Below are 22,746 nucleotides of genomic sequence, written 5' to 3' on the forward strand. Positions count from 1 at the left end.
GAGAGGCCATGTAGGAGTACATGGTGGGTTGTCTCATTGCAACCGTCCTCTGGAACTGAGTTCTGTGTTTGTGATCCATGAACAGTTACTACCACACATTGGGTTCCGGTAACTCGACCCCTCTCGACTTATTAATCAACATGATCTCTGTCCAGGAGTTGCAACTAGTTTCTGGTGTTTGTAGGTAGTGCTAGTAGTCTACTAAGTGGCAGCCGGTACAGGTGGGCTTGGGACAGACTAGGCACAGTGGCCCGGTGTACCAAGTGGCACCCGGATGGTGGGCTTGGGAACCCTGCACACATCATTTGGGGCCGTGAGCGACACCCCGGCCGGATCTCCTTGCGGATGGAACCCGAATAGGCGATAAACCTGGACTAGAGACTTGTGTGGTTAGTCAGGTCGTGGCCGACTCCCTCGCCAGGCTTCCGCTTGAAGGTTGCCGAGATACACGACGTGTACATGGTGGTAAGTGGCGAGAGCGTGTGTGAAGAAGTACACCCCTGCCGGGTTAACATCATCTATTCGAATAGCCGTGTCCGCGGTGAAGGACTTCTGGGTTCCCTGTACAGTTCATAGACAAGTGAAAGTGGATACTCTAAAATACGCAAGATAAGCGTGAGTGCTATGGATGGCGTTCTCGTAGGGAGACGGAAGCGGATCCATAGTGGTGTATTGCATGGTGAATATGTGGACTCGTGTGCGCCACCTCAAAAGAGTTACTTGCAGTCGTAGTTCAGGATAGCCACCGATCCAAAGCTGGCTTGCTGCAGTTAAACTCCACCACCCCCTTTGTTGATACTGATGTATATGTAGCTAGTTCTGATGTAAGTCTTGCTGGGTACATTTGTACTCACGTTTGCCTATTTTATGTTTTGCAGAGAGACGCGGTCTCGCTAGTAGTTTCGTGCGGACTTCGACGTTTAGCTTGATACCTCAGCTACGATCTTGTGCCCTCGGTAGGATCTGGTAGATAGTCAGGCTTCTCAGCCTTTTTCATTTGTAGATGTCTGTACTTAGACATGTTGAGCTTCTGCATGTGCTTGACTTGTATGCTCTGAATGTTGGGTCATGAGACCCATGTTTGTAATATCTGGCTCTTCGGATCCTAATGAATAAATACTCTGAGTCGTAGAGTCTTGTTGTGATGCCATGTTGTATTTGCACATATCGAGCATATTGTGTGTATGATTGAAATGCTTGGTATGTGTGGGATCCGACAACCTAGTTGTTTATCCTTGGTAGCCTCTCTTATGGGGAAATGTAGTCTTGTGCTTCCATGAGCCATGGTAGTCCGCTACAGCCCGGTTCACCGGAGTCCTGCTAGCCCAGCACTACTGCTCCAGAACACTTGACTGGCCGGCATGTGATTCACTTCATTCCTGTGTCTGTCCCTTCGGGGAAATGTCACGCGGTGACATCCGGAGTCCTGCCTAGCCTGCTACATCCCGGGTTCCCGGAGTCCTGTTAGCCCAGTGCTAGAGCCCGGATTCACACGCTGCTGACCGACATGCTCGATGTTGATTCATGTATGCCTGTCCCCGTAAGTTAGTGCCACTTTGGGTTCACGACTAGTCATGTCGGCCCGGGTTCTCTGTCATATGGATGCTAGCGACACTATCATATACGTGAGCCAAAAGGCACAAACGGTCCCGGGCCATGGTAAGGCGACACCCGTGGGAATACCGTGCGTGAGGCCGCAAACTGATATGAGGTGTTACCGGCTAGATCGATGTGATTTGGAATCGGGGTCCTGACACCTTGTTAATCATTGTTCGTCTCATTTCCTTTTCCGGTGGATCCAATTCAAGTTTTTTCGGGTTGATCATATTCTTTCCCTTGGATCTAGTGTTTTCCTTGCTCGTTCGCCTCTCGCCAGTTTATCCTTCCAGAGTGTTGAAGACATCTCAGAAGATTCGTGTTTGCATCCATCTAATTCGAGGTTGTCACCTCATTCAAATCTTTCATTCATTCTGGTGCATCATTTCTCATTCGACAATCCTTTCCTACGGTGTTTCTTTTTAGTGGGCCCTAACCCATAGGTTTTTCCCAGGATCTTACCTGACTCTTCTAATTTTCCCGGAGTTATTCTCAAATTCTTTTCGAAGTTGACGTAAGAATGAATTTCATCAGTCAGATGCCTTTCCAAGATCGATTTCAAAATATTTTCATTGTTGGGTCAACCTTTTCCTCTTTTCATTCTCCCGGAGTATCTCATCAATTTTGGTGTTGTTTTTCGTCGTCATTCTCAACATTTGAAGACTGAAGTAGATTTTTCCCTAAATCTTGTCCATTCTCCCGAAGATTCGTGGCGCTAGCTTGATGTTATCCTCTCAAGTTCTTGCTAGTCGTGCAATTCTTTTCACCCATCCAGAGTATTTCAGGAGTTGTTTTCCGTCTCAATTATCCGGAGGCCTCCATTTCAGAATATTTCTTCGTTCTAAGTTTTCAAATCCGTTCTCCGATTATTCTATATTCATGCCTTTTCGTTCGTCTCCATATTCTTCCGGTGTTTTGCTCTTTAATCAGTTTGCGATCTCTTCGTTCTCTTGTCTCTAGATTCCCTCAAGTATCTTCGTGCTTTTCTAATTCTTTCCGGTGATTCATTCTCTTTTCGTCATTCGTTTCAATTCCTACGGTGGCTCGTTCAAGATTCTTTCTGTTGTTATCATATCAATTCATTCGTTCTTTCCAGCCCTACCGGTGGTTCACGAAGACTTTCTCAAGTTTTGCGCTATATCCCCCCTTAATCTTTCCAACGAGAATAAGTAGTATGCAAATCCATTATTTCTCATCAATTTAATTGGTTGAGGATAAGCATAACGTAATCCTTATTCTTCTTTCTTCAAGTGGTTTTATCTCTTCTTTTCGGAGATTGTTCATCTTATCACATTCTCGATTCAAAGTGTTTTCATTTTTCTTTTCCGGAGTTCCAAGCTTCTCGCCGATTTCATCGCGAAGCTCCATCCAAATCATCACAAGGCTTTAACCTTATCCCTTTCATCCTTCAATTTTATCTCGTCATCTTTCAGTTACCGGAGTTTTTCATGGTGGTTCGTAAGGATTTAATTCATTCTTCAAGTGTTCATCAAGATTCTTTTGGAGGACCTCAAGTATCTCTTCTTCTTGCATCTCAAAGTGCAATTAATTCTCCGTATTCTTTTGAAGTGGAGTTTTCATTTCTTCGTTCTCCTCAGCTATTCAATCTTTTCCGCTTGTGGTAGGTTACCACCTCATAATTTTGAGATGTTATCCATAAGTCCACAACAAGCTTATTCTTTTGTTGTTGAATTTCCAACAACTCCGATCAATGTCTCCTTCTAAGGATGCTCTCTATTTCATTCATGGTAGAAGTTGTCATCTTCTTCCCCGTTATTCTCATTCCACTCTTTCAAGTCTTCCGGAGGTTTTGTGTTGTTCCTCAAGTCAAGTATCGTTCCATTTCTCAAGTTCATGTTCTATTCTTTCCTTGTTCAGCCAGAGTGCTGCATAAATTCCTTCGTTATTATTCTTTTTATATCTTGTCCTAACCGGAGTGGTTTCAAATTCAGTCTTATTCCTTGAGCTTTTGCTTCTTGTCTCATTCAACATTCCTCTTTCCTACTCGAGTGTTCTTAACTTTGTTCATCGTCTCTCTTCGCTCTTGTTTCACCTCATCCCTTTTTCCTTCCGTCTCGGTCCTAAGATCTCGGGACGAGATCTCTTGTTAGTGGAGGAGTGTTGTAACGCCCCGGATCCGATGCGCCAGGTGTCTTCCAGTTATGCGTCGTTGTTGCCATGTCATTTGATTGCGTGTTGCATTTTGCCATGTCATCATCTGCATTTCATCTGCATGCTTTCCAAAACATGCATCCGGTCCTTTTTCCGCGTTGTCCGTTTCGCGATCCGACACTCCCACTCGCTCCGTCGCCCCCCTCAGACCTTGTTTCGTGAGCGGGAGAAAAACGTTCTCGGAATGGGTCGAGATTTGCCGTGTGGCCTTGGTATATCACCGGTAGACCGCCCGTCAAATTTCTTTCCATTTGAAGGTCGTTTGATGCCCCAATGGTTAACCGCGTAGCCCGAAACCCCTCTCTCTTTAAAGCCCAGCACCCCTCCACCACAGCCCACTAACCCAGCAAAACCACCTCCATGCTCTCGGTCGTTCGATTACGATCGTGTGGGCAAAAACCGCACCTCATTTGGACTCTCCTAGCTCCTCCTACCTATAAATAGGTGCCTCCCCCTCCAAATTCGCGGATGAAAACCCTACACTTCTTCCCCTCGCGCCGCCGGACTGCCCCCCCCCCCCCGACGGACATGTCCGCCGCCACCGTCCGCCCTATCCGCCGCCACCGTCCGCCCTATCCGCCGCCGCCGCGTCGCCTCCCGCGGCCCGCCGGGGCCCAGGCGGGGCCCGCCCGGCCCGATCCGCCCGCGCCGCCGCCCCTTGTCCTCCCGCTCGCCCGCGCCCCGCGTCGCCGCGCCTCGCCGCCGGTCTCCGCTGGCGCCGTCCCGCTCCTTCCGCCGGCGCGCCTCCACCGCCCTTCACCGCCGACCCCGCCGCCTCAGGCCGGCACTGTTCGCCGGCGACCCCACCGCCCCGTCGGGGCTGCCCCGCGCACCTCGCCGCCGGTCGCCGCCGACCCCGCCTCGCCGGAGCCCGCGCCGGCCAGATCTGGTCAAGTGGGACCAGATCCACCGGGTTCCCCATCCAAACGGTGCACCCGTCCCGTACATCTCCATCCCGGAATCCCGAGATCCAGTTTTCCCGCGAGGTCTAAAATTCTTCGAAGTCCCTGAATTTTTGCATTATGTTCCCCTGTTCATCATACCATAACTTCTTTCATACTGCTCCGTTTTGCGTGCATAATATGTCAAAATGTTCATTGAGAGATGCTTTTCATGTTGTTCCATGGAGCCATGCTTGTTTGAGTCCATCTTGATTCCCTAACCATCGTTGCAAGAGTGTTATATGATGTTATCTGCTGTCTGTTATCAGAACTTGGTGATTTGTCTTTTTCATTGCATTTTTTGTGTGCATCCTATGAGCATGAGCTCTACATGTGTTTTGGACTACATCATGTCATATTTACAATGGTGCTTGTCTTGTTTTTTTTGGTCTATGTGGTGACTAGCACAAGCATGCAAAGTAGCCTCCCTGATGTTGCTGATTTCTGTGACTTGGTCATTTCTGCTGTCTGTAGCTGTAACATTGTGATGCCATGAAAACTTGCTTCTACAAGTCATCTATGCTATGCATGATCTGCAGATGTTCACTAAGTATGTTTTGTTATACATGTTATGCTCTATCTAGCCATGCCCTTGGTTGCATTTATAGCGTGCTTGAGCTTGTTGTAAACTTGCTCTCATATTGCTAAATAATGTTGCTGTCAGCCTATTAACATGAAGTTCGTTATTGCCATGTGTTTTGCTAGTGATCCATGCATCCTATGACCATGATATTTCCATGATTAGCTTCATATTTATGCCATCTTACTGTTGCTTGACTTCAAATTCCATGAAATGCTCTGTGTTGAGTGGTTCAAGGTCACCAACATGCCTACTTATCGTTGTTTCTGCCATGAACTGTTATTTTCACCGTCTGAATCTGTTTATGAAACTTGTTATGCTTACATGGGTTCCATCATATCTTCTGTGCCTTTTTGGCTCGTGATCAGTAAGGAACTTTTGTTCTATGAAATTAGTAGATTCATGCCACGCCTTTTTTTGCTTTGATCTGTTCCTGTAGCATGTTTTTGGATAGCTCTAAACATTGCAACCTGATGTTATTTCTGTCATGTCCTGGAATTCTGCCAAGTCTGTGAATCTGTTATTATTTGAAATCTTGCCATGTCCTTTTGAGCATGTTCTAGTGATTTCTGGAGATAGCTCATTGTTCATGTTTTGTCATGCTTTACCTGTACATCATGCCCATGCCTTGTGCTTTCATGTTGAGGTGCTGTAGCATATTTTCATGATGCTTGCAATATGCGTAGTTGCTGTTTTGGACAGATTGTTGTTATATCTTGTTTGGAATGTATGTGTTGCACCGTTGCTCCATTTTGAGCATGCTCTATATGAAACTTTCTTAGTTTTGCATGTAGTTTCATGTTACCTTATTGGATCCATGTTTTGAATGTGTTTGCTTGATGTTTGAATGCATTTTGCATCAATGTCATGTTTAACTTATTTTGCTCATATCTTCTAGGCCGTAGCTCCGAACTAAATGAACTTTATATGTAACTTGACTAGAATTTTGTGTAGATCATTTTGGTGCATTTTAACTTGCTGTTTACCAACTTGAACATAAGGTTTATTAAGATCTGGACCAATTTCGAAATTTGCATATGAGGACTTACCGGAATTGTTATATGCTGTTTCCGACCTCATTTAAACTTGCTTTGATGTGTTGCTCTTGTATGCATCATCTCTTGTCATGAGTAGCTTCATGTAGCCTTGTCATGCTTCATACTTGTTTGAGCATCATGCCTTGTTCATGTGTGGTGTGTTTACCATGTAGTGTGCTTCTTCTCGATAGATCCCGTTTCATTGCGATCGTGAGGATTTGTTCGTCTACGCTTGGTTCGTCTTCGTGGCTTCATCTTTTTCATGGATTCGTTCTCCTTCCGTGCGGGATTTCAGGCAAGATGACCGTCACCTTGGATCTCATTACTATCATTGCTATGCTAGTTGCTTCGTTCTATCGCTATGCTGCGCTACCTATCACTTGCTTATCAAGCCTCCCAAATTGCCATGATCGACTAACCTTTGTCGCCCTTCCTAGCAAACCATTGCTTGGCTATGTTACCGCTTTGCTCAGCCCCTCTTATAGCGTTGCTAGTTGCAGATGAAGATGAAGATTGCTCCTTGTTGGATTATGTTATGTTGGGATATCACAATATCTCTTATTTAATTAATGCATCTATATACTTGGTAAAGGGTGGAAGGCTCGGCCTTATGCCTGGTGTTTTGTTCCACTCTGGCCGCCCTAGTTTCCGTCATACCGGTGTTATGTTCCTTGATTTTGCGTCCCTTACGCGGTTGGGTGATTTATGGGACCCCCTTGACAGTTCGCTTTGAATAAAACTCTTCCAGCAAGGCCCAACCTTGGTTTTACATTTGCCTCACCTAGCCTTTTTCCCTTGGGAGTCGCGCATCCCGATGGTCATCTTTATTTTACCCCCCCCCCCCGGCCAGTGCTTGTCTAAGTGTTGGTCCAAACTAGAGCACCGTGCGGGACCATCCCTTGGCAACTTGGGTTACGTCGGTACCTGTACGCTTAGCTCATCCGGTGTGTCCTGAGAACGAGATACGTGCGACTCCTATCGGGATTGTCGACACATCGGGCGGCTTTGCTGGTCTTGTTTTACCATTGTCGAAATGTCTTGTAAACCGGGATTCCGAGACTGATCGGGTCTTCCCGGGAGAAGGAATATCCTTCATTGACCGTGAGAGCTTATAATGGGCTAAGTTGGGACACCCCTGCAGGGTATTATCTTTCGGAAGCCGTGCCCGCGGTTATGTGGTAGATGGGAATTTGTTAATGTCCGGTTGTAGAGAACTTGACACTTGACTTAATTAAAACGCATCAACCGCGTGTGTAGCCGTGATGGTCTCTTCTCGGCGGAGTCCGGGAAGTGAACACGGTTTATGGGTTATGTTTGACGTAAGTAGGAGTTCAGGATCACTTCTTGATCATTACTAGTTGACGACCGTTCCATTGCTCCTCTTCTCGCTCTTATTTGCGTATGTTAGCCACCATACTTGCTTAGTCGCTGCTGCAACCTCACCACTTTACCCCCTTCCTTACCCTTTAAGCTTTGCTAGTCTTGATACCCATGGTAATGGGATTGCTGAGTCCTCGTGGCTCACAGATTACTACAACACCAGTTGCAGGTACAGGTTTTGCGATGATCATGACGCGAGAGCGATGTTACTTGTTTTGGACTTCTTCTTCTGCTTCTTCTTCGACCAGGGGATAGGTTCCAGGTCGGCAGCCTGGGCTAGCAGGGTGGATGTCGCTTGAGTTCCTGTTTGTGATTCATCCATAGTCGGATGTTGATCTTATGTATGATGTATTGATGTATTCTTGCGGCATTTGTATGCCTTGTATGTATCCTCATATATTATGTAATGTTGATGTAATGATATCCACCTTGCAAAAGCTTGTCAATATGCGGTTCTATCCTTGGTGAGACCTTCGAGTTCCTTTAGGATAGTATCGCATATTGGGTGTGACAGAAGCAGAGGTTGCCATGTGCTTATTTGTTTCTATGCTCAACCCTTTAGTGCAAAAGAACGTCACGTTATATTGCCCCTTATGATACCAACCTTTATTATGCAGTCTATCGCTTTTATTCTTTGCCATCACAAGTTCGTACAACGCTCAATTTTCTCTTACACTAAATGATCTAACACTTTTAGAAGCAATTTTTATTGCCTTATTGCACCGATGACAACTTACTTGAAGGATCTTGCTCAATCCTTAGGTAGGTATGGTGGACTCTTAAAAATAAGATTTGGGTTTAATGGTTTTTGGATGCACAAGTAGTATCTCTACTTGGTGCGGAATTTTTGGCTAGCAAAGATGGGGGGCAAGCACCACATGTTGAAAGATCTATGACAATATAACTTCTATGTGAATATGAACAAACATAAACCATTACGTTGTCTTCCTTTTTTTTACTATAAACAGTAGGGTAAAACCCCACTGCAACTTTTATTAATTTAAAAAGTAAAAAAGAGCACTGTCTTAAGGGCTTGAGGTAAGCCCAGAGAAGAGAAAAAAGAAAATAAAAAAGAAGAAAGAAAAAGGGAAAAGAGAAAAGAGAGAGAAACTACCAAAAAATACGTTAACATTTTTGGCATATAATATTTTGATGGGGGCTCACAATCACAAAAGATTTCTAAGATAGTGTATTTGCATGTGAAAGTTCTCTTCCTTATACTAATTATTTGTGAATTGCTTGTATGACCAAAATTGTGATTGTCAAGCCTCAAAAGATTTCATTTTCTAAACTCAATGTGAAGCTACCACTAGGCATGATATGATTTCAACTTCATGACATTCAATTTATTCAACAATTTACTCATAGGATATAAGTGAAGCACAAGAGCAATTCCAAAGAAAAGAGCTTCGTTGACGGGATGTGAATGCCGCTTACTTAGCCTCCTTGGCAACTATTTTAGGACTCTATTTTATTTAAAAAGTTTCCGATCTAAGTATTTTATTAAAATAGCAAGCAAAACAAAATAAAATGACCTTTTAAGGATATCATAACTCATGTGAAGAAGCAAAAATTTAGGCTCAACCGATACTAACCGATAATTGTTGATGAAGAAAGGTGGGATGCCTACCGGGGCATCCCCAAGCTTAGATGCTTGAGACTTCTTGAAATATTATATTGGGGTGCCTTGGGCATCCCCAATCTTGAGCTTTTGTGTCTCCTTAATTCCTCTCGTATCACGGTTTTCCTAAATCTCAAAAGCTTCATCCACACAAAACTCAACAAGAACTCGTGAGATAAGTTAGTATAAACCAATGCAAAAACATTATCATTCTCTACTGTAGCAAATCACTAAAAAATATATTCAACATTGCATACTAAATGCCTCTGCATATTTAATACTCCTATCCTCAAATAGAATCATTAAACAAGCAAACATATGCAAACATAATAGCAATCTGCCAAAACAGTACATTCTATAAAGAATGCAATATTCATCATACTTTCCTAACTAAAAAAATTCTGAAAAAATTACCACACTTTAGAAAATTATCATAGATTATTTTGCAAAAAGTTTAAGCATTTTATCACATTCTGACTTTTCTAGGGAAGTTTTGCAACATCGATAAACTTTCTGTTTTCAAATAGCAACATGTAGACTTGCAAGATAAGCATGGCAAAGGCCATACTTGACATTTTTATTGAAATAAAAGATGCAAAACATTATTCTAAATAACAGAAATCAAATTCTAACAAAATAAAATGAAGCTCCAAGCAGAACACATATCATGTGACGAATGAAAACATAGCTTCAAGTAAGGTTACCGATGATGTTGGAGACGAAAGAGGGGATGCCTTCTGGGGCATCCCCAAGCTTAGTTGCTTGGATCTTCCTTGAATATTAATTTGGGGTGCCTTGGGAATCGCCAAGCTTAGGGTCTTGTCACTCCTTATTCTCCTCATATCGACATCTCACCCAAAACATGAAAACTTCAATCACACAAAACTTAACGGAACTTCGTGAGATAGGTTAGTACGATAAAGAGCAAACCATTTCACTTTGGTACAGTCAAAGAAAAGATTTATAATTGTTCTCACACAATGCCTACTGTAGTATATCATTTCCACAAATTATATTGAGCAATATAAGCCATAGAAACTAGGAAACAAGCAAACTATGCATTGAAAACAGAATCTGTCAAAAACATAATAGTCTGTAATAATCTGTACTCAAATCATACTTATAGTACTCCAAAAATTATGAAACAATTGGGACCACGTGAGAAATTTGTATATTAATCTTCTGCAAAAAGAATCAACTTAAAAGCACTCTTTTGTTAAAAATGAGAATTATTTTCGTGAGCGCAAAAGTTTCTGTTTTTCAGCAAGATCAAATCAACTATCACCCAACATGATCCCAAAGGCTTTAATTGGCACTTTATTGAAACAAAAGCAATAAAACATGATCAATACAGTAGAATAATCATGTGAACACACAAAAAAATTAAGTAAAAGTGTTGGGTTGTCTCCCAACAAGCGCTTTTCTTTAATGCCTTTTAGCTAGGCATGATGAGTTCAATGATGCTCGCGTAAAGGATAAGAATTGAAACATAAAGAGAGCATCATGAAGCATATTACAAGCACATTTAAGCCTAACCCACTTCTTATGCATAGGGATTTTGTGATCAAACAACTTATGGGAACAAGAATCAACTAACATAGGAAGGCAAAACATGCATAACTACAAGATTTTCAACACATAGAGAGGAAACTTAACATTATTGCAATTCCTACAAGCATAAGTTCCTCCCTCATAATAATTTTCAGTAGCATCATGAATGAATTCAACAATATAACTATCACATAAAGCATTCTTTTCATGATACATAAGCATAGAAATTTTCTCACTCTCCACATAAGCAAATTTATTCTCATGAATAGTAGTGGGAGCAAACTCAACAAAATAACTATCATGGGTTTCAAAATTAAAATCATGATGACAAGTTTCATGGTTATCATTATTAAATATAGCATACATATCATCACCATAATCATCATAAATAGGAGGCATGCTTTCATCATAATAAATTTTCTCATCAAAACTTGGGGGAGTAAAAATATCATCTTAATCAAATATAGCATCCCCAAGCTTGTAGCTTTGCATATCATTAGCATCATGGATATTCAAAGAGTTCATACTAAAAAAATTACAATCATGCTCATCATTTAAATATTTTGTGCCAAACATTTATTGACTTCTTCTTCTAACAATTGAGCACAATTTTTCGATCCATCATTTTCAAGAAAGATATTATAAAGATGATCAATAATATGATGAAACCTCAATTCCATTTTTTATGTACTTTTCTTTTATAAACCAAACTAGTGATAAAACAAGAAACTAAAAGATTCAATTGCAAGATCTAAAGATATACCTTCATGCACTCACCTCCCCGGCAACGGCGCCAGAAAAGAGCTTGATGTCTACTACGCAACTTTATTTTTATACACTCGTGTTGGGCCTCCAAGCGCAGAGTTTTGTAGGACAGTAGGAATTTTCCCTCAAGTGGATGACCTAAGGTTTATCAATCCATGGGAGGCATAGGATGAAGATAGTCTCTCTCAAACGACCCTGCAACCAAATACAAGAAATCTCTTGTGTCCCCAACACACCCAATACAATGGCAAATTGTATAGGTGCACTAGTTCGGCGAAGAGATGATGATAAAAGTGTAATATTGATGGTAGAAATATATTTTTATAATCTGAATAAATAAAAACAGCAAGGTAGCAAATAGTAAACGGGCACAAAAACAGTATTGCAATGCTTGAAAACAAGGCCTAGGGTCCGTACATTCGCTAGTGCAACCTCTCAACAATGCTAACATAGTTGGATCATATGATTATCCCTCAAAGTGCAATACAGAATCACTCCCGAGTTCATATTAGCGGAGAACAAAAGATAGAAATTGTTTGTAGGGTACGAAACCACCTCAAACTATTCTTTCCGATCAATCTATCCAAGAGTTCGTACTAAAATAACGCAAGCTATTCTTTCCGATCGATCTAATCAAGAGTTCGTACTAAAGTAACACCATATGACACACATCAGCCAACTCTAATGTCACCTAGATACTCCATTGTCACCACGAGTCTCCGTGAGTTAATTCTACGATATGCATCAAACAACTTCATGATCATAATATTCAATCCACACAAAGAGCTACAAAGAGACCACAAAGTTTCTATCGGAGAAAAGATAATAAAAATGTGCATCAACCCCTATGCATAGATTACCCCAATGTCACCTCGGGAATCCGCAAGTTGAGTGCCATAACATACATTATGTGTTCTCATATCTGAATATTCAATCCGACAAGACAAAACTTCGAAGGGTAAAGATTCAATTCATCACAACATGAGTATAGAGGGGAGAAACACCATATGATCCATCTATATTAACAAAGCCCATGATATAGATCACGAGAGAGAGAGAGAGAGAGAGATTAAACACATAGCTACTGGTACAAACCCTTAGCCCCGAGGGTGGACTACTCCCTCCTCATCGTGGTGGCCGCCGAGATAATGAAGATGGCCACCAGAGATGATTCCCCCTCCGGCAGGGTGCCGGAACAGGGTCTAGATTGGTTTTCGGTGGCTATAGAGGCCTGCGGCGGTGGAACTTCTGATCTAGGTTAACCCCGAAGGGTTTTGGAATATTTGTGAATTTATAGGGTAAAGAGGGGGTGCAGGAGGCCACCGAGGTGGGCACAACCCACCTGGGCGCGCCTAGGCCCCCAGGCGGTCCTGGTGGGTTGTGCCCCCCTTGGGGCACCCCCCCCAGGGCACCACCCCAGGTGCTGCTCTGACCCAACTTGGGTGTTCTGGTCCATAAAAAATCTCCAGCAAGTTTCGCGGTGTTTGGACTCTGTTTGATATTGATTTCCTGCGATGTAAAAAACAAGCAAAAAACAGCAACTGGCACTGGGCACTGGGTCAATAGGTTAGTCCCAAAAATGATATGAAGTCGCTATAAAATGATTGTAAAACATCTAAGAATGATAAAATAATAGCATGAATACTCCATAAATTATAGGTACGTTGGAGACGTATCAAGAGCACACATGATTCTGCTTCCAAAAAAAGACTCAGCTAGATTGCCTGATGACTTCAGACCTATATCCCTGCAGAACTGCACCCCAAGGCGGTCGCTAAGGTTATTACCAACAGGATAAAACCACTAATTCCTCTTCTTGTCCATGGAGACCAAACTGGCTTCAAATCTGGGAGATGCATTGCTGAGAACTTCATCTACATAGCCAATATCCTTAGCGCCTTCCACATTCGAAAGGCGCCCACTATGGTTTTCAAACTTGACTTGCGCCAAGCCTTTGACTCTATTTGTTGGGGGTCCCTCCTCATTCTCCTCTCTAGAGGTTTTTCGCCTACCACTGCAAGCTGGATCCGAACTCTGCCTATCTCTAGCAAGACAGCAGTGCTGCTAAATGGGACGCGGGTCATTGGATCAACTATAAGAATGGTCTACGGCAGGGTGACCCTCTTTCACCCTATCTCTTTATTACCATCACAAACCTGCTTCAACGCTTAATCATCCAGTCTTTCTCGCCTGACCAATTCTGCCACCCGATCTACAATGACAGACCCCCGAATGTGCGCCAGTATGTTGACGACACCCTAATCATTGCACATGCTTCTAGCCATGCCGTGACCAAACTCAAGGCATCCTTGACAAGTTTTCCCTTGCTACCGTCCTCTCTATCAACTTTCCAAAAACTACCTTTGTGCCCATCAACACGAACCCCCACAACCAGCCTTAGCATCACCCAAACCTTTGGTTGTGACCTCTCCTCCTTCCCACAGATTTATCTAGGTATCCCTCTCTCTCACACGCGCCTCCCGTCCTCTGCTTTTGAACTCGTCATTCTACGCTTCCTAAAATACCTCTCTGGTTTTGGTTGGGCGGCAAAACTTCTCTCTCGAGGAGCCAGACTTACACTAATCTCCTCCACTCTAGACGCCCTCGCCACTCACTTTATGTCCGTCTTTAGAATACCCGAGAAGATTATCAAAAGGTTAGACGCTATCCGTAGATCCTTCTTCTGGGCGGCTGACGAAAATTGCTCCGGGGCAAAATGCCTTATCGCCTGAAAAAATGTGTGCGCACCCAAGATGGCTGGCGGCCTTGGTATCAAAATTTTGACTCTCCAAAACAGTTGCCTCCTCATGAAATTCTCTTTCAAATTTCTCCAAAAACCTGACCTGCCTTGGGTCAACTGGTTTTTCTAACACTACTCTCTCGACTTCACGCTTAAACCCCAAAGCCCCCACTAGCTCTGGAAAATCATTAACCATCAGCTATGCCAACTTCGTAAAATTTCCTTCGTCCTTACTAACAATGGCATTTCCACCTTCTTCTGGCTCGATGCTTGGCTTCTGTCGACTCCGCTCATAGAAAACTACCCCCACCTCTTCTCTCACTCCACTTCACCCTCTGTCCTGGTATCTCATGTCATGCATAATGGTTTACTCGCTAACCTGCGGAACCTCCTAACCAACGTGGCTTCTGCCTAGCTTGCGTCTGTTTTGTCTTTGTTGCAGGATGTTACCATAAGCGGTGCGCCCGACGACAGGCTCCTCACCTACTGTTCCTCGTTTACCTCGAGGTGCGCCTACTCATTGCTCTCCTCCGACCATGAGCTTGATCTCGCTGCTGGGTACATCTGGGCTCAAACGCACCTATCAAGGTTAAGATCTTCGGCTGGCTTCTCTGTCGTGACAGGCTAAGCACGATGGCGAACTTACATCACAAGACCATCACCTTGGTGTCGTCTTGCCCTCACTGCAACTTATCTTTTGAGGACGCGACGCACCTCGCCCTCCTCTGCCCATGCGCGGCTTAGGTCCGGTCCCTCTTGGGTCTTCAGGCCCTTCACTCCATCGACCACATCTGGGATACTCCTACTTCGGTTGGCCTCGACATCACCACGTGGCCTACCGTCGCCCTCGCCATCCTGTGGAAGCTCTGGGACTCCAGAAATGCTCATGTTTTCCGTAACGAGATACACTCCCCTCTAGGTTCTATTCGGAACATTATCTCCGATTTTATGCTTTGGGCCTTTAGATTTAAGGACCATGTTAGTAAGGAGGCTGTCATGTCTTGGCGCATGTACCTCTCCTCTCGCTGTAATGTCTAAGTAACCTGCAACTTGCCCTTGGGCACCTTTGAGTAATATATTCAGGTGGGGATCTCCACCCCCCCCCCCCCCGGTCCCGTGATTGCTCAAAAAACTTTGGCTATGGCTTTTTAGTTGCTTTCGTACTGCAATTATGAGAAATTGTACATGAGAATGCAATTCGACCTAAATCATCAAAAAGACGATCTTGGAACGTACAAGTCAAGAACCAACTGCGTTTTAAAATAGAAAAAAGAACTCAAGGAAGAGCTTGATCAAATGACAAAAGACTAAACATCTTCATTCCTATAAGATCTAGTTTCGCCTGCATCTTTTTCTCTTACTGAGGTCAAGAGGCATTGTGAAAAAGGAATGAGAAACTTCCTCGATGAAACATAAGTACCAAAGCTTTGATGTTCCTGCCAAGGTACACATTCCAGCATTCTATAATGCACATAGAAGATTCGGGCTGGTTCCTTCGGAAACGCTGCTGCTATCATATCAATTCATTGGGCACTACTTTTAGCATACCTTGAGATACTATCACGTGCATCTTGGCCTTTTGGGTTCTTGTAAACATGAATTTCTTTGCATTTCACCGTCATCAATACTAGTTATCATAAGATATAGAAGTTCTACAACTCTCTTGCGCCAGACCACGACCAGAGGCTGCTAGTTGCTTGGGATGCAGGCATGCAGCCTGGTTCAATCCAAGAATCCTAAAAAGATGAAATGTCTAATACCCCCGGATGTTAAGAGTGGGCATCAGGTCAGCAGGACTCATGCCCACATTTCTTGAAAAATGAGTTGCTGGTGACGACTGCACACATTTCAGGGAGCGTTATATACAAATGTTATGAATCAAATTTGTGCTGAACTTCTTCAAATTACACCTCTGTTTGATGTGACGGAGAATTTCAGACACCTAAATACCAAAAATTGTCTTTGTTCCAAGACGATCTTGAAAAGCAAGCAGGCACAATGACCTTTTAGGCTTATACCTTCAAGCTACAGCAGAACTTGAATTGCTGGACTATATGGAGAAGGACAGAGCCGCCTGTGAATGTATTCATGGTTAGAGAAGGCAAATTTGTACGCGAAAATGTGATGGTCACCAGTGTGTAGATTAAGATAAGGAAACTTTATACACGGAAAATATAATGACTACTAGTGTGTAGAATAAATAAATGGCTGCATGCATCGTTCTGATGCAGAGGCCGGGGGTTATCCTCCTTTTCAAAAAAAGTGTGTAGAATAAAAAGGCAACATCATACACAACAAGATAATGATCACCATTGTGTAGAATCAGAAGTCTCTCAATGTCTGCACTTTCAAAGAATTTCAGTTTTATGTTGTAAATTTTATTTGGAATATTTTGCATCTATACATTAGAATCACTTGCCGTTCTACACATTTAGCAGTGCAGAAGTTTACAGTATGTCAAAAGTTATGCTGATAGTTTTTTTTTGAGAATAGTATACCTTTGTAACTAAATATAAAACTTCTTTTTTTGAGAATTGAACTGCAAAAACATCTTATATTTAGTTACAGAGGTAGTAGTTGTTAGATTTAATGCCAACAGACCACTCCTTTTATTTTCCTACAAGATAACGATGGACCTTTTTGGTTCATGTAACTAATTCAACAGTCTATGACCAAAACTAGACCTGAATAATACAACGTTTTCTGATAAACTTGTACAGTACAACGCAATGTAAAAAAAATTAAACTTTAAATCCAAGAAGAGAAGTACCTCCATAACAGAATCCAACGACTGGTCATTTCTAGGGGTCTCCTGTGAAGGGGAAGGTCTCATGTGTGCTTCTATCATGTTAAGCTGCTCGTATACCTCCTTGAGCATTATGATCTGCTCCTTGTTCTTCTTAGGATCATTTAGCTCAATCATCTTTTCACTCTGAACACGCTTCAGCCTTGATCTTGTTCTCTCGACTCCAGCTCGTGGCGTAGAACTCGCCGCAGCTACACGGACATGTCTGTCAACGTTATTCATGGAGCCAACTTTTCGCGTCGCTGAAAACTTCGAAAGAACATGGGACCCTTTATCTCTTAGAGCAACCGTGTGAGGCGTTTCAGATTCCTTTGTGCTGATGCTATGTTTAGTAGGAGTACATGAGTATTCTGCCGGCGCCTTGCTTAGTTCTGGATGCTTTAGTGTGTCAGCAGTGTTATCCATTTCATGGTCTGGACGCAATGACCCGAGTGGATCAGGATGTAGCGTGTCTTGGACATCTTTGCCAACCGGTGTTGCTCTTTGACTGCATATATCTGTGTGATGCCCCGCCATTGAGAAGGGGGAAGAACGAGAAGACCCTTCGGATGGACAAGAGTGTTCAGTACCACTGTTGCTTGGAGGTTTTGGTTCTTCCCCATGCTTTTCAGTACTGTCCATATCTGCTGCTAAGCTTTCCTTGGAACCTATGGCTTTCAGGTCGCTGGAAACTTGTTCCAGTTCATTTTCACTAGAGTTGTGCATGTAAACACCTAGCCTGCTCCTCGCTGACGCAACCGATCCGTTGTTTTTGTTCATGTCCATTTCAGCAAAACGTTTGCTCAACTGAAAAGTTGGAAGAGAGAAATTCCTTTTGATGGTATAACAAAGATTCTCTACATCTCTGCTTCCAAACAAAGGTATACTTTTTGTTATCGTCTCGTCTGCAATATCACAATCATCAATGCCAACACCCAGTAACCTTTGTTTATACACCTGCAGTTGGCTCCTGAGATAATAGATCTCCAGTTCCTTGTGCTGCATGACTTCCTTCACGACTTCCAGGGCTTTGTCACTATGATTCATCCTTTCTTCAGCCATTCTTCTGTACTGACATGCTTCCATTCTCTCTGCCTCCTTTTCTTTCTGAAGTTTTCTAATCATTGACAGGGCAGCGCTTGCAGCACTTGATGAAGCCTCCCTTTCCTCTTCTAGCTCCATGAATAATTTCTTCATCATAATATACTGGGCAAATACTGCTCTCTGTAACTGAGCAGTCTCATTCTCTGCCAGCTTGGTGAAAGGCTCCATTACTACTAGTTTTAGTATATTCACCTTACAATAGTCTTAATTCATCTGTTCAGCCTGCACCGTTTAGCAACACCAGTTTTATTTTTTGTAATATGTACTGCCCCAATTTTAGTCGCATAGTTCATCACTATTTATAAAGACTACATTAATTATACATTCTTCACGATCAGGATTATAATAAACTTCTATTTCTAAAGCATAAACCAGTGGCGGACAAGCTAGAGCAGAGCACAGTTATATCAAAAAAAGCAATAAGTTATATACTCCCTCATTCCCAAATTAGTTGACTTGGATTTGTCTAGATACGACAAATCTGAGTCAACTAATTCGGGACGGAGGGAGTATTATGCGTAACTATCTCTGACTCCATTCTAGTAGTTTGCTTTAATTATCGTACAGACGACCAGAGAATAATAACAATGAAGTCAAATATGAATTATGTTGAAATTTAAAAAGAAATAAAGGTATGAAGATGACATAAAAAATAGAGAAGGAAAAGGTCTTACCACTAGGATTATAATCTTATGGCTCGCATTTTCTTCTCACAGAATCATGTATCGTTTAGCCTGAAGGCAAAGGAATAATCTCAGATGCAGAACATAATGTAAAAGTAGGTAAAACAAGGTGCATGGTAAGAAACTAAAGAATGACGTCATTTGGTTCTTCCCATGAATCTGCACATGGTAGCTACCAAGAATATGGAATGCCCAACTAACTGCTTTTGAAAAGGCGAAAGAAGGCCACATAATATCAACGAAATTCTGGTTCCAAGAACCATGCCCTTCAGGAAAATGTTAATCGCAAAGTTTGTGGATTAAAGAGCCATTAATTGAGCTATGCTTTCTGTACACAAAAACTAGGTATTATGCCAAAACACAGATGTCAAAGTAATAATGCAGAAAAAACGGAAAACATGTACCAAACATTTGAAACGAGTGACCTGAAGAAAGATACAGTGAACTAATAATGAGGATTCTGATACATTTTGGCTGTCAACATGGTTCATAGTTACACAAGATATCATGTGCCTGGCAAATACCTCTAATCGCTGAGCTGAAATGTCAGATAAGAGATAACAGGATTCCTGGAGAAAATGAAGATTCAAAACCAAGAACAAATGGGAATGCATGCTGTCATGGCCTCACCAAAATTTGATCCCAATGAAGCCAAGATACTCTTCAGGCCAACCTCCAACGGCTCCGCCGTTCCTTCCGGCGTGGAAGAATTGCCGGTGACCAGCATAGCGTCTATTAATAGGAGAACAATTGGAGGTCTCCTCTTAAGAGGGAGAAAGATATGATGGCGTGCTTTATTTTTGGAATGTGGGTTTGGAGGCTATATGAGCTCTGAACCGACACCATTGTGACACCGTACAATTGACCAGAAAAACGTAGAACAATCATTCTACAGTATAATTTATTAACGGGAGATCTACCTTATGCAGATACGTAGCAACGCTTTCCCATGTAGCGGCGCGCAAAGATCTGCACTCGTCCAAATCACATGGTCCCAATGATTACTACCAACGGCGGCCACCTAGAACCGTTAGATAGTGTATGGAGGATCAATCGGTTGACGGTTGTAACACACTCACTAGATTATTAGTGACGCGCGTTGCTGCGCCCGTACATTTTTACAATAAAATGGTACTATTTCCAAAAATACACATTTTTACAATAAAATGATAGGTATTAAAATATATATATATTTACAATAAAATGGTAGGTATTTCTAAAAATACATAGGCATACGACATAACATGAAGATTATATCTGTATATTTCAGAACAATGAAATATCAAGGTGATATGAATAGCATGATGTAATAGTTGCTACACCACAGGAGCAATGCAATAGGGTGATCGTTGGCCAGAACATCAAAGGCCTTCTTGGTCTCAATTTTGATCTATTACATGAATTTATGCATAAATCGAGCAATTTTGAAAGCAACAAAATTATTCTTTAAGAAAAACAAGCCTGAATTTATTCATGAAGCTGAACAATGTTGAAAGCCTTAAGTCTACCTTATAAAAATATTATTCTTTAAGAAAAGCAAGCCTGCATTTACGTATGAAACTGGACAATGTTGAAAGCTTGAGATCTAGCTTCTGCACACAAAAATAACTTGGTTAAAAAACTTTGATGCAAGCAGACGCATCCGCAACATCACATCCGTCCGCAAAACCGAAACTATACTAACACTTGATGTTTTAATGGTCGTCCTTTTGCAATTTTCAAATGTCGTGCGTGCCTTCTGCATCCCTAAAAAAGTTGAAACTTAGAGATCAAGTAGTATGGATGTATAATGGCTATCTATATAATTCAAATGTCGTGCACTCAGTTTGTATATATTTTTTCAATAAAGGCACTCAGTTTGTACATATATAAAGAGGATAACATGATTTGTTGTCATCAGGGTGAGAGACTAATCTTTGATGTACATATAGCTTGTAACAATAAAGTTACCATGGTAGGCCATAGGGGAACATCAGAAGCCTACATTCGAGGAGATTGTACTACTATATGGACGTATTTTTGGCCAAATGTAAAACTGGATGGTAGCATCGCAAGACTTAAGTAGACAATTCGAAACTACAATAGCATTAATAAAATCCCCACGTGGATTGAAGTAACATATGGTCTGTTTTTTTCCATGATGAAGAAGCGGTTGCAATCAAATGAAACTTTTTTATCCCAACAATTAAACATGTTCACATATATTACCCATATAAGTATAGAGGAAGACGCTTAGAGTACAGTAGTGCAGTTTCATATATTTTTTAAAGTCGCCAAACCGCGGACATCAGTAGTATATGGAAGAGTATACCAATTGGCTGGAGATCTGATGGCACCCTCAAACATGATGAAGTGGACAGTGCACGGTGGACCGCAATGCCCTATTACAGTAAAACGGTAATAACGGTAAACAAGGGTATGTAATATGGCCTCTTAATAAGTTAGCAATATGCAAAAGTAAAAATATACTGAAAGATAAATCAATAAATAATTTAGGACTATGCAGACTGACAAATATGCATCTTAATACATATAAACATGTGAGAAATTAAATTAAAAAGTGAAAACAGGTCTTAGCAAACTATTATATAAACTGAATTAATACGCAACATCAACAGTCATTTCAGACGACTGCAAATCAATCTTGCACTTTTGGGAGAATGTCATATGCATTGCAAATTCTGATGGTTGTTTGGTTTAATCGATTTCTCAACCTTGGCTGCAGAAAATAGTGGTTTACATTTTAATGCAAAAAGGCATGGTATAAACATTCACCTATTAACATAAATATGAGGAGAAGAGAAACAGAGGACACAAATAAGGCAATTAAGTTTATGACCATGGCATGACATCACAGACTCTTAATGCTGGTACTGTACATATAGTATTTGATCAATACATCTTGTATTTTCTGATGAGATGAGATGCTGGTTCCATTGCGTGTTTCGGTAAAACTATGGCGGCGTTGGCTATTTTCTTCGTCCGATAGAAGCGTGATGCCAATGTGCATGACCGGCTTGGCAACTGCGTTTCATTTTGCCAGTCCTATTTTTCTGGTTTCTCAAGAGATGGAGATCTTTTCTTGCACACTAGTAGAAAAAGAGGCTTCCATACGCCCCCATTAGTCCCTAAAATAATCGAACCGCGACAAAAGGGGTCTTTAGTCGCGGTTCGGGAGGAGACCCGCGACCAACTATCTGGGCCCAGCGCGCTCGGTCGACAGCTGGCGGACGGGAGGGGCTTTAGTCCCGGTTGGCCTGGCCAACCGGGACTAAAGGTCCTCAGGCTGGCCCGAAGGCCTTTAGTCGCGGTTGGCCAGGCCAACCGGGACTAAAGGCCCATCCCTATATATAGGACTCAACTCACTTCACTTAGCCACAATTCAGAAGGGCGGTGGTGGGTTTGCTTTTGGTTCCTCCTATGCACACAAGGTGTTTGATGAAATGCCCGAGAGCATGAAACAAACATGATATGAAGTGTCCGAGCCACACTTGAGCTTTCTCATTTATTTTTCCTCCGCGATCGCGGTTAGCAACTTGAACCTTTCATGTGTCATTGATAAAATATGCATGTGTGTAGTTCATTGTTTAATTTGTATTATTTCTAGCTAGTTAGTTTAACAAATGCATGATGGTTAATTATATACTTTATATAATAATAATGCAGATGAATCGGCAATGGATGTACGGTCCCCGACTCTCCGGCGAGTTCACTACGGGTTTGAAAGATTTCCTCGTAGTGGCAAATGCGAACAAGCAGCGAGGTTTTATTATCTGTCCATGTGCTGTCTG

The 22,746-nt window shown here is 42.2% G+C and overlaps 1 protein-coding gene across 2 annotated transcripts; it reads right to left on the bottom strand.

Moving 5' to 3' along the window:
* Positions 1-15,643: 15,643 nt before the first annotated feature.
* On the bottom strand, positions 15,644-19,725 carry LOC123168110 (uncharacterized). 2 transcript variants are annotated; one of them, XM_044585972.1, is made up of 4 exons: positions 19,586-19,725; positions 18,947-19,006; positions 17,154-18,494; positions 15,644-16,457 (listed from the first exon to the last, which is right to left on the bottom strand). In XM_044585972.1, exons 3-4 carry the CDS (start codon positions 18,438-18,440, stop codon positions 16,434-16,436), a joined length of 1,311 nt encoding a protein of 436 aa, XP_044441907.1. In that variant the 5' UTR covers positions 18,441-18,494; positions 18,947-19,006; positions 19,586-19,725; the 3' UTR covers positions 15,644-16,433. The 2 variants fall into 2 exon arrangements, with proteins under 2 accessions (XP_044441907.1, XP_044441908.1); XM_044585973.1 differs by having other exon boundaries at positions 19,480-19,611.
* Between the last annotated feature and the right edge of the window lie 3,021 nt (positions 19,726-22,746).

The sequence above is a fragment of the Triticum aestivum genome, chromosome 7D (genome assembly GCF_018294505.1).
Source record: "Triticum aestivum cultivar Chinese Spring chromosome 7D, IWGSC CS RefSeq v2.1, whole genome shotgun sequence".
NCBI classification, from domain to species: domain Eukaryota; kingdom Viridiplantae; phylum Streptophyta; class Magnoliopsida; order Poales; family Poaceae; genus Triticum; species Triticum aestivum.